Source organism: Fukomys damarensis, unplaced genomic scaffold (assembly GCF_012274545.1).
Source record: "Fukomys damarensis isolate Sample0158 unplaced genomic scaffold, DMR_v1.0_HiC HiC_scaffold_4, whole genome shotgun sequence".
NCBI lineage: Eukaryota > Metazoa > Chordata > Mammalia > Rodentia > Bathyergidae > Fukomys > Fukomys damarensis.
The window spans coordinates 31,317,847-31,335,367 of record NW_022900916.1 but is presented as its reverse complement, the minus strand read 5'-3'; the positions used below and the strand labels follow the sequence as shown (position 1 = coordinate 31,335,367).

Here is a 17,521-nt window from a genome sequence, read left to right as displayed (position 1 = left end):
CATATGTATTTTTATTTTTTATAGTAATGGAGATGCAATTCAGGATCTTTGCATGGAGCTACATTCCTAGCCCTTTTTATTTTTTCTTTGATACAGGGTATTGCTAAGTTGCCCTACTGCTCTCAAACTTATGATTGTCTTGCCTTAGCCTCCTGAGTAGTTGGGATTATAGCTGTGGCCACTGCCTGGCTTATATGTATTTCATACAATCATCTTATCCAGTTACATGAAAAACTGGTTGAGATATGGTTGGGATAATACTGTCTATATAAATTAATGTGAGGTTAAATGACATCTTTATGACACTGAGTTTTCCTATACACGGTATGGTGTACTTTACATTTCTTTCAGATCTCATTATGGCTTGTATCTGATGTTCTATGAAAGCCTCATGCAGTCATAGGTGGGACTTTCTGGACGTGGCTGGATTTAATATGTGACACTGGGATCAAGGAGGTGATGCTGGGATCAAGGATGTCAGTGCTACCTACCCTGAGTGGGTAGCCTGGATGAAATATAAGAGACAGAAAGAGGGTTGGTGTGGTCATTGCTGGTTGCTTGCTGCCTTCTGCTTGCCTGCTCTGTAATGCCCATCTGCCTTGAAGCTAGACAGATTTGAACTGAAACCTTCACAAACTATGAGCCAAATTAAACTTTCCTCTTTTAACTTTGTGTGTCAGTTATTTTGTTTCAGCAACGAGCAAAGTAATTAAAACATTTCCTAATGATATTTTTCTATCAGGCTTCAAAAGTTTCAGTAATACAAAGTCTTATAAATGTCTTACAAGTCTTGTAGTTTCTGTTATCTTTATTATTTTGTTTTGTTTTGTTTTTTTGAGACAGTGTCTCACTATGTAGTTGAGACCGACCTGGAACTCACTATATAGCCCAGGCTAGTCTTGAACTCACAGTGATCCCCTGCCTCAGCCTCCGGAATGCTGGGATTACAGGCATGCACCACCACGCCCAGTTTCTGTTATCTTTATTATTTAAATAAAAGCTACATTTTCTTTTTTCTTACTTGGCTATGAATGCAATCAATTTCCATATGTTGATTTCCTACCTGGCAACCCCTCTACATCCTCATTAATTTTAATAATTTATCTATATTTAACCTTAGCTTTTATTTTAAAATCGCTAATATGTAAGTACAGAATTTTACTGAAAGCCTCACATTTTATAAAATAAATTGGCCCTTCTCCTTTAGTTAATGTAATTAACCCCTAATCAATTACATGCATAAATGTTCTAATTTCATGTTTTTTTTACCCCTAGCATAAATTAAATCTGGTCATAAAGGATCATCACTTAGGCATGTATTACTAAAATTGGTTTCCTAATGTGGTTCCAGATTTTTACAAACGAGCATCTTTTAATTTTCCTTCTGTCCAGTCCATGTCTAGTTTTGTAGCAAGTTTATAATATTCCCATAAAATAAGTGGGGAGAAACATCCATTTTTTTCTATTATTAGAAGACGACTGTTAACATGGTATTCTCTGAATGTCTGGAACAACTCATTACCAAACTGTATCTGAAGGCCTGTTTTTTAGTTTTTTTTTTTTTGTGGTACTGGGTGATCAAACTCAGGGCCTTGCACTTGCAAGGCAGGCACGGTGTCACTGAGCTAAATCTCCCCACCTTCTTTTTCTTTTTTTTCAAATGTTTGTTGCTTTGCAAGGCTAGTCAATACTTAAAATAGTTTAGCTGATTGAAGATTCCAGTTTCCTTTTGAGTCATTTTTTTTAAATTTTGAAAATTATTTTAAATTTCTATCATGTCATGACCCTCTTCTTCCTTTCTCTATTGTTTATTTATTCCTTATCAAGGCAATTTTGCTATTAGTTTTTCCTAAAAACCACTTTTGGTTATGTTGGATTCGATTATTTCATTATTTTTTCTGTCATCTTTTCTTTGTGCTTATTCTGCTGATACTATCAATTTCTTAAATACTTCATTTATTGATGTCAACTTTTCTATCCATTCCAACATGAACCTTCCCTCCCCAAGATTACTTTAGTAAATGTCAAAATTTTTTCATTACTATTCAGTTCCAATAAGTTCTATCATAATTTCTTCTTGGATCTATAAATTGTTCAGAAGTGTATGTGAGGACTATTTCTTTTTATTATTCATGTCTAGTAATAGTAGTCATACAGCAGAGTTCTGTGTAGTATCAATTCTTTATAGTTTGGTAAGACATACTTCATGGGCTGGGACATGATCAATTTCTGTAATACTCTATGAGTGCCTAAAAAAATGTACAATGTTGAGTGCACACATACATATTAATTAGATCAAACCTGGTAAACGTTACTGTTCAATTTTTCTAGATCTTGACTCACTTTGTATGTATCCACTTGATAAAATGAGAATTCAATTAAAATTTTCCATTAAGAGGACAGATTTGTCCATTTCTTCTGGAAGTTTTAAAAATATTGTGGGACTATCTTCAGTATACAAAAATAGAAATGTATACATATTTTATAGTGACTCTATTCCTTGTAATTGCTTTCATCTATAAAGTTTACTTTCTGTGCCATAAGTTTAGCTTTGTCTTTTTTGTCTGATTTTTATGTTTAATATTATTATTTTTGGTACCGAGCATTGATCTCAGGTCCTTGTAATTGCAAGGCAGGTGGCAGAACCACTGAGCTACATCCCCAGCCCTAGCTTTGTCTTTTAGTCCCTGACTTATAAACATTTGACTTGTGAACTTTCAGATATGAGTGGACCTTGCATTAAGAACATTCACAGATGGGAACAAATTGCAGAAGTGGCTCACATGTCTCCTGGACACTGCCACATTTGTGCTTCTGTGTGCTTATCATAAAGTGTGATAGTATACAACAGCACAGTGTTCAGAGCCCAGGACGTCCAGAAGCAAAAGGAAAAGCAGTGGCAATGTGGAGTGCACTGCTAGAAGTGCAAAGCAACAGTCATGGAAACAAAATGAAAATAACTGAGAGACTGGACAGAGTCACTTGTTCTTATAACATGAATCACTTCGACCACTGGCACAATTCGAACGAACAAGAACAAGATCATGGAGTATGTAAAGTTTGCTGGGCCAATAAAGTCAACAATAATACCCAAAAAGCATGGTAAAGTGATAGAGGAGATGGAAAAACTTCTCAGTGTGTAGATGAAGGACAGCATCAACATCGAGTCCCACACAGCTTAATGCTTATTCAAAAAAATCTAAAAGCCTACTTAAAACAGGGTGAACAGGGTGCATCTTTTACCTAAGACTCCCTCTGATTTACGAATGAATCTGACTTAAGAACATTCTTCCAGAATGGAACTTGTTCATAAGTTAGGGACTTACTGTATTTACCTATATATGCTTAATTGTACTGTTTATCAACAACATATCCCAACTCTTCCATCAATTTTAATTTAATGAATTTGTTCTTTAAAAACTTATTGTAAATATATTTGGATATTTTACCTCCTTATTTTGTATTATTAACTCTGTTCTCTCTATGCTTTTTTCCCCATCCCTACCTGTAAGTAAAAATCAAACTTACTCCTTTCACAGATTTAAAAACTATGGTGAACATAAAGATAAACTTACCCTTTATGATATATGCATAGGCAAGGTAGTCGTGCTATAGTATCTCCCTGCTGCAATTCTTCAAGGCATATTGCACATTCCCCAGCATCTTTACTCAGCACATCCTCTGAAGAGAAAAAATGAATTCAGAACAATAAAATTAGCCATTGAATAGTAACACTAGCATAGTTAGCATATCTTTGATCAGAGAACTATACAAAACTCAGCACCTATATTTGAAATATTATTCATAAATGAATGAATACTGTTTACTTACAGACAGGTTTCACATTTCCATTTTATTGAAGCATCATAGTAAGCAAGAATAGTGCAAAATTTCCCAACTTGCAAAAGTAAATCAGTTATTTGCAATTTATTTTCTTTCCCCTACTAATCAATATTAATTTGGTATCTAAGATAGCTCAAAAATATTTGAGTGTAATATGGCTGAAGAGACATAATAAAACATAATTTTTAAAATACTAAAATATATAAAATCCTGAACATGAGACATTTTTAAGCTACTTAATTCAAGACAATGCAAAGGAAGAGCAAAGATTTTGTGTAACTTCTGAAAGAAACTTTGGGAAACTTGATGACTTCAGGCATAGAATCATCACGTTCTCATAATCTTTTTCCATGACTCCAGGCAGCAATTACAGTGGCTTCCAGAGGGTCCTGCAGGTATTTAAAAGCTTTTGGGGGCAGGTTTAAATATTCCAAGGATAAACTCCTTATTATAAAACAAATATGCCTTTAAAAAATGTTCTTTCAGGGCCAGGGATTTAGCTCAGTAGCACTGTGCCTGCCTTTCAAGCACAAGGTCCTGAGGTCAATCCCTGGTATCAAAAAACAAAACCAAACCAAAAACAAAACAAAGTTCTTTCAGTTTATAATAAACTTTTATACCAAAATTTTAATTTACATTACATTTTAATGGTAAATTTTATTTAATGATGATCTTGCCTGAAAGTGTAAGCTAGTTATCTTTTGTGATTCTTTCAAAAGGCATAAAATATGCCATTATTAAAGAGTATGAATAAAAACTGTTCAAGAGCATGTGTTTCCCCTGTAGTTACTCATCTTGAGCCAGCACACTGAGGAAACACAGATTATGTGGTCTAGGGAAGGGAAGGTACAAGCCAGAGGTAGTAACAGGACAACTTCTGTAAAACAAGAAAAGGACCAGACAAGAAGAATTTAGCAGCTGAACTTAGGCAATGTTAGGAGTTATTTTAGCTAACTCTGAGTAATTCACAAGCTAACATATTACAGACTTAAGCAGGAAAAGATTTCTGGATAGCAAAGCTGGATAAATACGAAAAGCTCTATATTATTACTTCATTCAACTTCTTCCTTTTCCCCATTTCTCTTCTTTTGACCTTGGAGGTCTCACCCACTACTCTCACACCACCGCACATCCTATATGCCCAACCCACTTCTTTTCTTGCTCTTCATCTGTTCAAGTGTCCTATCTTTCAAAGGAAGATTCAGCTAGAGGGCCAGCTTAATAGAGACATACATCTACAGTGAGAGCAGGGAGAACAAAATAAATGACTGCAAGTTAACAAATCTTAGTAAAGGCCTCTAATTTAAATTTAAGGTATGTTCCTACCACTTAGATTTTTTCACACAAAGATAAAACAACACCATAATAAAGAATTACACAAATATAAGTTTTATAATAAACCATAAAAAAATCAACCACTGCTTTTTATCCAAGACATCAGTGAGTTTTTAAAATATAACATGAGTTTTTTTTTTAAATAAACCACCAAGTAAGAAGATACCTGCATTAAACTATGGCAATAACATTGATTTTAAGAAAAATCTTATTTTCAGAGTTAAGTGTGACAAAGAAATGTGTCTTACAACTGATAGGCTAAGGTAACACATTTTAAACTTTTAAAAATATATCACCAATGCATCCTGATATAAGTATTGGAAGGGATACTCCCAAATTCATTTCTGAATTTGTAGCAGCCCAGTTTGTAATAGCTAAATCTTGGAGACAGCCCAAATACCCATCAACTGATGAGTGGATAAGGAAGATGTGGGTTTTTTATACAATGGAATACTACTTTGCCATAAAAAGTATGAGCTTCAGACATTTATAGCTAAATGGATGGATCCTTAGGTCATACTCTCAAGTGAAATAAATTGGACACACATATTTAAATACTGCACTGTTTCCCTGGTGTGAGAAACTGAATGTAGAAATAAAGACTGAGATGTATAATGGATGTTGAGAAATAGGAAGGTGTTCAAATGGGAAAGGGAACAAGGAAGGAGGGAGGAAGGAAAGAAGTGACAAGGAAAATAGTGAAAATAGAAGGAAAAAATGGAAACAAAGCTTTTGTACATAGGGAGGGGAGGGGGTTGGGGAGATGAGATAAAATAAAATTTATTTTTAAAAAAAGCTAGACTGACTTTCAGAGGATCCTAGATAAAGCCAGCCCCACTTGAACTGTCTAAAGAAAAAGACCGCCTAAAAGAAAAAAGCTATTCCTTTGAACTTCTGGAAGACCTGAGACATCGCTTCAAAAAGCAAGACTCCAGTGCTGCTACAGATAAGAAAATGGGATCTTGCTAAGGCCATGGCTCTTAGGCTCTTGACAATTTATCTGATATTGCTCTCTGACACACATTCTTCTCCAAAGGAAGCATGGAAATCTGACCCATTCCTTATATTTGGGCTAATAGTAAAGTATCTTTCCCTCATTAAACTGACAGACAGCTCAACAGTCACTAATTCTTTTCTCATTGTGTTCTAACTTTTTTTTCCCTCTTCAACCCAGCCAGTGAGCCCCTATACCCAAGGTCATTGGAGAGCACATGCTCCCCAGTAGGTAGGAACTGCAGCCCTTCTAGCCAGAAGTAGCTGTAAGATGACAGAGATCTCCACCATAAAGAACTATGGGGATATGTATCTCTCAGAGGAAACAAGGGAGGAAGATAGGGTGGCTAAAACTAGCTGGGAAGAGACAACCAAGACGGAGGTGGGAAACAATTCTCAGAGCCTCACATGTGAACTTCTCTCAAGAACTCAAATAGGGTTTTGCATTTTTTTTTTTTTTTCTTTTTTGGGAGTTCAGTCCCAGGAACTGCACTCAGGAACTCACACTTGCCAGTCAGATGCTGTGCCACTGAGCTACATTCTGGGCCCTTAAACAGGTTTTTGACAGGACACCAGTGTGGGTAATATAAAAAAGGAACAGTTTCTATTAAGTGCTTGCTACTGTGTTTCTTCATGGCAGCCTACGCTACACTGTAGCAAGTTTTAATTTTTATTTTCCTCCCTTTTCACTTGGCTCAAACTCAACTGGTAGAGACCCTTTCTCCCCTACTCTTCTGTTTTTTCCTACCTTTAATAAATGTGAAACTTCATCACAACTAAAACAAAACAAAAAAAATACCTCTTGAGATGAGAATAATTTTAATACAGTTAAAATTAAAACATTTTATTATTTCTGAACTTATCCTATTTGTTAAACAGTTTTTTTTTTGTTTTTGTTTTTTTGTTTTTTGGTACCAGGGATCGAACTCAGGTCCTTGCACTTGCCAGGCAGGCAGCAGAACCACTGAGCTAAATCCCCGGCCCAGAACTTATCCTATTTGTAAGAAAATTTGTACAATAAAGACAAATCCAATTGGTTATGATTAACAGAATTGCATATATTTTAGGGATATTGTATAATATGCTATTTAAAAATTAATGGGGCAAGTATTATCCATCACATATTTTGCAGGAACTAAGTTTAAAAAACCTTTTTGATATAATTTAGAATACTATTGAAATCAGTAATTTTAATCTAAGCCCCTTTAAGCCTCAGTAATGAAAAAGTCATCCCAAACTACAGTGATTTCAAGAAGCAACCCAATGCTCACCATACTTCTAAAAATCATCTGTAAAATTATCAGTGCCCAGAAAATTAGAACTTAATGTTAACATATTGTACCCACTGACTGTCAACTGCACTGTGATAAGCAACTTGAAAGATAGTTTATTTTTATTACATGATTACTGCTGCAAATGTTTATTTTCCAAAATTTATAAAGTCCTGCTTCTAATTTAAACTGTCTTAGTGTTTGGCCAACATTTTTATTTTTATTTATTTATTTATTTTTTCTCATTGAGTTTATTGGTACTTTTAAAATATACAGTACAGTTTATTGATATGTGATATGCATTTATCATTCAGATCATGTACCTTTATGTGATCTTGGTGCTTATTTTTCACCCATACCCCTGCCCTCCCTTAACCCCCTCCACCATTCCCTCTTTACAAAGACTTTGTTTCCATCTTTTCATCTTTCATATTTTTTCTTTTCCCTTATTTCCTTTCCCCCACCCTTCCCACTTTCCCTACACCCTTAGCCCTTTTCTTCCTATTTCACATTGTCAGTTATACAATTTGGATCTTATTTACACTTTTTGTTTTTCACACCAAACTATTCAGTATTTAAATATGTATGTCTTATTTATTTCATTTAAGAGTATGGCCTCAAAGCCGGGTGTGGTGGCTCATACCTGTAACCCCAGCACTTGGGAGGCTGAGGCAGGAGGACTGCTGTGAGTTTGAGACCAACCTGGGCTACAGAGTGAGTTCCAGTTCAGTCTCAACTATATAGTGAGACCCTCGGAGGGCAGGGATAAGGGGAAAAAATGAGAACCAAGACCTGTCATGTAAAGGTACAAGATCCCAACGATGAATGTAACTGTACTGTATACCTAAAATGTATCAATAAACTCAATGAGAAAAAAAAGTATGGCCTCAATATGCATTCATTATCGTATGAATGACTAGTTTCTCACTCTTTATGGCTGAGTAGTACTCCATTTTATAGAAAAACCACATCTTCTTTATCCAGTCTTCAACTGATGTGCAAATGGGCTGTTTCCAAGTTTTAGCTATTACAAACTGTGCTCCTATAAACATGGTTGCGCATATATCATTGTGGTATGATTCTTTTAATTCTTTAGGAAAGATACCCAGGTGAGGGATGGCTGGGTCAAATGGAACCTCTAGTCCTAGTTTGGGGTATCCCCATATTGATTTCCACAGTGGTTGCACCAGTCTGCACTCCCACCAACAATGAAGAAGAGCTCCTTTCTCCCCACAACCCCACACACATTTGTTACTGGTTGATTTCCTGATAGCAGCCATTCTTACTGGAGTGAGGTGGAATCTCAGTGTTGTTTTCATCTGCATCTCTCCAATGACCAGTGATGTTGAACATTTTTTCATATATTTATTTTCTGTTTTTACTTCTTTGTCTGAGAAAAATGTCTGTTCATTTCAGATGCCCATTTTTGAATGGGGTCTTTATATTTGGTGTGCCTGATTTTTTTTTAGTTCTTTATATATTTCTAAATAATAGTCCTTTGTCTAAGGAGCAGCTGGTGAAAATTTTTCCACACATTGTATGTTGTCTTTTAGCTCTGTTGGTGGTTTCTTTTGCAGTGCAGAAGCTTTTTAATAAGATGAGATCCCAATTGTTGACTCTTTGTGCCAGTTCCTGTGCTACAGAGGATCTGTTCATAAAGTCTTTTCCTATGCCAATGTCTTTGAGAATTCTGACAAACATTTTTAGTTTGGGAAATTCAGTGCAATGTGATAAAATTTTGCCTACCTGAGGGTTTGCTAGAGTATTCCTCCTTTCTATCACTTATATGAGACCATTCTTTCTCATTCAAAGCAAAATTTTGACCTTTTGCCTTCACAAGGGGAACTAGGTTTCACAACTGTGAAAAACTTATTGGTGATATGATAAATTCATAATCAAGTAAAGCCTGGTAATAACACTAAATCCAGGACTCTGAAGTATCTTAATGATAGTTGGGGAAAGATTATTAAAAATCTAGAATCAATTGAAAATGTTCACCTTGCTACTAGTACCTGAAATTAAGGAGTTAACACTTCAGGATGGGAATAGCTCAGGGCAGACCACTAACTAGACAAAGTTTATATTTAAAAAGGGAACACTAAGAGATTTAACAATCTTAGTTGGCTAGCTCCACAAGAATTGATCAATGAAGATACAAGATTGCAAACAGGAAACTAAGGTTATGTTGCTTTTTCAAAAGTATTGTTCACTGTTTAAACATGTAAAGTAATAAAAGTTTTATAAAAGTGGAAAAGAGTAAACTTTTTTTTTTTTTTTAGCTTTTTTGAGACAGGGTCTCACTTTGTAGTTCAGGCTGGCCCTGAACTTAGATGATCCCCCTGTCTCAGCCTCCCGAGTACAGGCATGCACCACTATGTCCAACAAGACTAGTGATTTTAACCAGAGACTGACACCTGAATCATTTGGGGGTACATTCTGCCTCAACACAGAAAATAATTATATGTACAGTACCTAAGTCCCTAGAGATTTTGTAATATGTGTGTCTCAGAAATGAGATTACTATTAAAGACATAGCATGTTGCTGTCAAGAGCGTAATTTTTAATTATTTTTGAGAATGGACGTAGAACTCACAATCTCTCCACCTCAGCCTGAGTGGCTGAGATTACAGGTACATGCCAGTACACTAGGACATGAGGATAAGACTTCAAGTTGAAAGCTTAATATGAATTTCCATTCCAAATGCTGGCTATATAATCTTAAAAATGTTAGTCAATCTCCAAGGTATCCTTTTATTCTTTAATATCAGTTTTATTATGAGACCTCTCCAAAAAGAAGTTGAATGTCTTCCTATTTTTTTTCCTCCCATCCTGGTATTCTAGCTGTTTCAAATTTACACAATGTTATCAAATAACCACATGATGACCAGCCACTTCTAGACACCTATTTTAATTAGCAGGCTGGGAACAACTCCATGCAAATGATACTTCCTAATAAATTTATAAACGTGGCTTTATTTCATACTTTAAGCATTACAAATATTCACTTTGTTATGTGCTTTTAGACATAGTTAAATTTTAGATTAATCTTATGAGGCAACTACTATTACTTCCATTTTATATATAAAGGAAACTGAAGCTCAAAAACATTAAGTATTTTACCAAAAGTTACAATTAGCAAGCATTCAAGTTTAGGATAGCTAAGTCCTTGACTTTTGCCTACTTCATGAATTTTGCTACAAAAAATACTTTCACTTTAAAACAGCACAGATTCTGAGGCAAATGAATTATGTTTAGACAACCTTAAATTCCAAATACTCAATAGGGATGGCTACCTATTTAGAGGAAGTAATCTCAAGACTGGTCACAAGTTTCATGTTCTAGAGTTATTAAACTATTATAAACATCGATACCAGAAATGAACTACCACTTAACTATTCACATACTTTAAAACAATCCTATTCAATAGATCACTTTTTGATAAAAGCTGTCCACAGGGATAGCCGCTAGCCACATATGTCCTGAAAATAGTGTTTAAAATGTGGTCAGCTCAACTAAGGAACAGAATTTTCATTTTTATTTTGTTTTGGTAAAATATGAAACATGATAATATATAATACATAGTGAACATACATTTATAAAATATAGACTTTTGTAAATTGATACTTCACTATAGCCTCTGAAGCTCTTAAATTCTATACTGACCAAAGAAATTATTTAAAATTTAAGCAGCCAAAAATGCAAACTTAAAATATTTAGCAGGTCCAAGCACATACCCATATAGTTATTGCCAATCAAGACAACATATAAAAAAAGCAGACAGCCAAAATTCCTTAAAAAACAAAACACAAAACAAGTAAAATTGAATTTCTTAGAGGCAGCCAAGAAAAATCCATGCGAAAATTTTATAATCGCTATCACAATCTTATTTTCAGATCAAGCATCCAAATATGCAAATGATCTTTTTAGCAAAATACAATGCCAAGCACTATTATGGATCAGGCATTTTACCTGAAGATTTATTTTTTTGTTCTTGAACCCTCAATGATAGCAGTAGAAAACAAAAGTAGCTGAAATGTGAAATAATCCCTAGAAAAATCAAGAATTAAAAAAATTCCAACATTAGTAAGAAGCAATTACTCAAAGAATGAAAACCTGAGGCTCACAGAATAAATTAATAAATACATTTAGAGATTATGATATTTCTAACTGGTTTAAAAGAAGATAATGTTTATATTCTAGACTGCAGGTTCATGCACTGTTATTGAACTTAAAAAGAGTTTAGACATTCTATTTAACAAAAAGGAGCTGCTCATTTTACTGTAAATTAAATATATCAATAAAAACATGGGAATAACTTTTATTATTAATCTAAAATTGGACATTCCTGGTGCCAGCTTCCATTCCTTTTAGAACCTTACTATTCTGGTTTGACTATGAATTATTGGCTTTTCTGCCTAGATGCTAATGACAAAGTACCAATGCTTTCTATAGCTTTAAATACAGAATTAATTACTTAAAATTTAGCTACCCTTTACCTGCACCGTTAGAAGTATGTAAAATTAGGATTCTTTTAAAAGGAGATAGAATTTACAACTCAGTGACTTTTTAAAACAAGCTGCACTATTAGGAATATTTTAGAAATTGACATTTTGGTATTGTCTCCAAAAAAATGTAGCTAAAATAAAAATGAAACCCAAACTATAAACACTTTTAAAAAGACAAAATATATGAAAAAGATTCTCACTCCATATTTAAAGATATTCAGCTTTTTTTTGGGGGGGGGTCTTTTTCTAACTTGTCTTTAAAAGCAAAGTCAGAATGAAGTATCATGTAAAACTAGGTTCCTAATCACAAGTAGTCACAGAAGTCACCTAAGAAATCATTAGATTATCAAATTATTTTCCAGCTTTCAAATCAAACTAAGATACTTTTTCTAGGCCCCATCTTTGTTACAGATCAACAAAAAAGAAAACTCAAGAACCACAATGATTTGCTAAACTTCAATCAATTATTTTTCTAAAGGAGTTGTCCACATTAAAAAAAAAAAAACTGAACAGCTGAACACTTAGAAAAACACCAAACCTGCAGAAACAAACAAAATAACTATTATATCTATTCAATTTTCAAGCTTAATTTATTGCTATATACTTTTAAAATTATTAAGTTATGAAATATGTAGGTTCTTACTGGGAATGAAGAGTCAGGCAATTTGAGTAATATGATATAGTAAAAAACTAAACCAAAAATATCACTCATGAGTCTAGCAGACAGTTCTGTGTTCAAATTCTAATCCAAATTATTTAGGAATATAATACCCACACCTATCTCTCAGGGTAATGGTCAGAATTAAATAACCTGCTTAACATCTAGCACTGTAATCTGGCATGGAGCAGTTATGTTCCGAATATTAACTATGTGAGTTTTGGCAAAAAAAAGACTCTTCTCATCAGTTTGTTTTCTGCAATCTAAAATGGTAATAATAATGAAACCTGCTTGACCTGTCAGGACTGCTGTGAAGATCTAAAGAGATAATGTAAAGGAAGGCAGTCTCATGGAAAAAAAAAAGTCTTGAACTTGGGACAAGTCACAAACCTCTTTGAGTATTATTTTCTCCAAATAAATTGCAAGTCATAATATCTACATCTCACATGGTCTTTAATACTGATGATTAAAAGTAAGAAGTAAACAGGGCCGGGGATTTAGCTCAGTGGTTCGGTGGCCTGCCTTGCAAGTGCAAGGACGCGAGTTCAATCCCTGGTACCAAGTAAAAAAAAAAAAAAAAAAGAGGCCCATAGACTGAAAGTGAAAGGATGGAAAACAATTCTCCACGCTTCAGGAGCCCAGAAAAAATGCAGGGGTAGCAATCTTATTTGCAGACAAAGCAAATTTCAAACCAAAACTGATTAAGAGAGATAAAGAAGGCCACTACATCCTTGTAAAGGGAACAATTCAAGAGGAAGAAATGACAATCATAAACATATAATGCACCAAATATAAATGCCCCCAACTATATAAAACAAATATTAAGTAAAATGAAAAACCAAATAAGCACTAATACAATTGTAGTAGTATACCCTACTATCACAAACAGACAGATCATCTAGGCAAAAAAAATCAACAAAGAAATACTAGAACTGAACCAAGCTTTTGAACGCATGGACTTACTAGACATCTATAGAGTGTTCCACCCCACAAAATCAGAATATACATTCTTTTCAGCTGCACATGGGTCATTCTCCAAGATAGATGACATACTAGCTCACAAAACAGGTTTGAATAAATGCAAAAAAACTGAAGTCATTCCCTGTATATTATCAGATCACAGTGCAATACAGCTGGAGATCAATAGCATAACAAACCATAGGAACTTCACAAACACATGGAAATTGAACAACACTCTCCTGAACAATCAATGGATCATAGAGGAAATTAAAGAAGAAATTAGAAAGTTTTTACAAATAAATGAAAATGCCAGTACAACATACAAGAATTTATGGGACACAACGAAAGCAGTTCTACGTGGAAAATTCACAGCACTGAATGCCCACATTAGGAAAACAGAGCAAGCTCAAATAAACAACCTAATGATGACTCTTAGACTCCTAGAAAAACAACAGCAAGAAAAACCCAAAGCTCAAACAAGAGAGGAAACTATAAAGATTAGAGCAGAAATCAATGCAACAGAAATTAGAAAATGATACAAAAAATAAATGAATTGAAGAGTTGGTTTTTTGAAAGAATAAATAAAATTGAGAAACCCTTAGCAAATCTTATCAAAAAAAGGAAAGAAAAGGCTCAGATTCAGGCAATCAGGAATGAAAATGGCAAAGTCACAACACATCCAAAAGAAATCCAGAGGATCATTAATAACTACCATGAGAACCTGTACTCTAATAAAATGGAAAACACAGAAGAAATGGACAGATTTCTAGATACTTATGAATTGCCAAAGTTGAACAAAGAAGATAAAAACATTTTAAACACCCCAAGTATAGTCAGTGAAATTGAAAGTGTAATTAAAAACTTACCAACAAAGAAAGGCCCAGGTCCTGATGGATTCACTGCTGAATTTTACAAGACATTTAGAGAAGAAGTACTGCCATTACTCTTCAGACTTTTCAATGAAATTGAAAGGGAAGCAATACTTCCAAATTCAATTCTGGAAGCAAGTATCACTTTGATTTCTAAACCAGGGAAAGATGTAACTAAAAAAGAGAACTACAGGCCAATCTCCTTAATGAATATAGATGCAAAAATCCTCAATAAGATATTAGGCACACAGAATACAGAGGATCATCAAGAAGATCATACATCCTGACCAAGTCGGATTTATTCCAGGGATGCAAGGATGGTTCAACATATGTAAATCAATAAATGTAATACACTATATTAACAAAGTCAAGGACAAGAACCACATGATCCTCTCGATAGATGCAGAAAAAGCATTTGACAAAATTCAACACCCATTCATGATAAAAACTCTGCAAAAAACTGGAATAGATGGTCTATGTCTCAACTTAACAAAGGCTATCTATGAAAAACCAACAGCTAACATCATATTAAATGGCCAAAAACTGAAAACCTTCACATTAAAATCAGGAACAAGACAGGGATGCCCACTATCACCATTCCTCTTTGATATAGTTCTGGAAACATTAGCCATAGCAATTAGAAAAGAGAAAGAAATTAAAGCAATAAAGATAGGAAAGGAAGAAGTTAAACTGTCATTATTTGCTGATGATATGATACTCTACATTGAAGACCCAAAAAACTCCACCAAAAGACTTCTTGACATAATAGGCAGTTTTAGCAGAGTAGCTGGGTACAAGGTCAACACCCAAAAATCAATAGCCTTCTTGTACACAAATAACAGACTCACTGAACGAGAAATCAGGGAAACAATTCCTTTCACAATAGCACCCCAAAAAATGAAGTATCTGGGAATCAATATAACAAAAGAAGCAAAAGACCTCTACACTGAAAACTACAGCACTCTGAAAAAAAGATATCAAAGAGGATATAAGAAAATGGAAAGATATCCCCTGCTCCTGGGTAGGAAGAATCAACATAGTGAAAATGGCCATACTACCAAAACTGCTATACAGATTCAATGCAATACCAATTGAAATTCCAACACTATACTTCACAGAACTAGAAGGAAGAATCCAAAAATTCATTTGGAACCATAAGAGACCTAGAATAGCAAAAACCATCCTAGGCAACAGACACATGGCAGCAGGTATAACAATTCCTAATCTGAACCTATACTACAAAGCCACTGTGATAAAAACAGCATGGTACTGGCAAAGAAACAGGCCTAAGGATCAGTGGAAAAGATTGGAAGATACAGAAACAGCTCCAGATGTACTCAGCTACCTCATCTTTGACATAGGAGCTGACCATCCCCACTGGAGGAAAGATAGTCTCTTTAATAAATGGTGTTGGATAAACTGGATCTCAACCTGTCAAAGATTATCTTTCACCATGCATTAAATTAAAATCAAAGTGGATTAAATATCTAAATATTAAAACAGAAACACTAAACTTGCTGGAAGATAAATTAGGCAGAACTCTTGAAGACACTGGCATAGGAAAAGACTTTATGAACAAGTCTTCAGGAGCACAGGAACTAGCAGAAAGAATCAAATGGGATCTCATCTTATGGAAAAGCTTCTGCACTGCAAAAGAAACCATCAACAGAACTAAGAGGCAACCTACAATGTGGGAAAATATTTTTACCAGCTGCTCCTCAGACAAAGGACTATCATCTAGAATGTATAAAGAATTCAAAACAATCAGCCCCACCAAATATAAAAACCCAATTCAAAAATGGTCATCTGAAATGAACAGACATTTCTCAGACAAAGAAGTAAAAACAGCAAGTAAATATGAAAAAATGCTCCACATCACTGGTCATTCGAGAGATGCAGATGAAAACAACACTGAGATTCCACCTCACCCCACAAAGAATGGCTGCTATCAAGAAATCACACAATAACAAATGTTGGTGGGATTGTGGGGAGAAAGGAACCCTTCTTCATTGTTGGTGTGGGAGTGCAGACTGGTGTAACTACTATGGAAATCAATAAGGAGATACCTCAAAAAGCTAGGTCTAGAGGTTCCATTTGACCCAGCCATCCCTCTCCTGGGTATCTTTCCAAAAGATTTAAAAGAATCATACCACAGTGATGTATGTGCACCAATGTTTATAGAGGCACAGTTTGTAATAGCTAAAACCTGGAAACAGCCCATCTGTCCAACTATTGGAAACTGGATAAAGAAGATATGGTTCTTCTATAAAATGGACTATTCAGCCATAAAGAATGAGAAATTAGAGTCATTCATAGTAAAATGGACACATATTGAGGATATATTCTTAAGCGAAATAAGTAAGTCACACATGTGTAAATACCGAATAGCTTCTCTGGTGTGAAAAACTATAGTAGTACACAAGATCCTAATGGGATGGGTAAGAGTGTGAAGTGGGAAGAAAAGGGATAAAGGTGTAGGGAAAGGGGGAAGGGTAGGGGCAAGGAAATAAGGGAAAAGAAAAAATATGAGAAAATGAAAAGATGGAAAGAGTTTGTTAATGGGGAGGGGAGGAGAGGGTGAAGGGAGGGCAGGGATAAGGGGAAAAAATGAGAACCAAGAACTGTCATGTGAAGGTACAGGATTCCAGTAATGAATGTAACTGTATTGTAGACCTAGATTGTACCAATGAACTCAATAAAAAAGAAAAAAAATTCCCCAATAAGATACTGGCAAACAGAATGCAGAAGGTCATCAAGAAGATCATGCACCATGACCAAGTGGGATTCATCACAGTGATGAAAGGAGGATTCAACATATTCTAATTAATAAATGTAATACACTACACTAACAGAGTCAAGGACAAAAACCACATGATCCTCTCAATAGATGCAGAAAAAGTACCCACAAAAATCTAACACATGTTCATAATAAAACCCTACAGAAAATTAGAATAGGTGGTCTTTATCTCAATCTGATAAAAGCCATCTCTGACAAACCAACACCCAACATCATACTAAATGGTCAAAAATTGAAATCCTTCACACTAAAATCAGGAATAGGACAAGGATTTCCACTATCACCACTCC

General features: G+C 34.7%; 1 protein-coding gene across 1 annotated transcript in view; it reads right to left on the bottom strand.

Annotated features, from left to right (window-relative positions):
* Znrf2 (zinc and ring finger 2) overlaps positions 1-17,521 on the bottom strand; it is a 105,448-nt gene that overhangs the window by 4,027 nt on the left and 83,900 nt on the right. Inside the window, exon 4 of the mRNA XM_033755973.1 lies at positions 3,576-3,681. Coding sequence (XP_033611864.1) covers positions 3,576-3,681 — 106 coding nt within the window. The remainder of the gene's footprint in view (positions 1-3,575; positions 3,682-17,521) is intronic.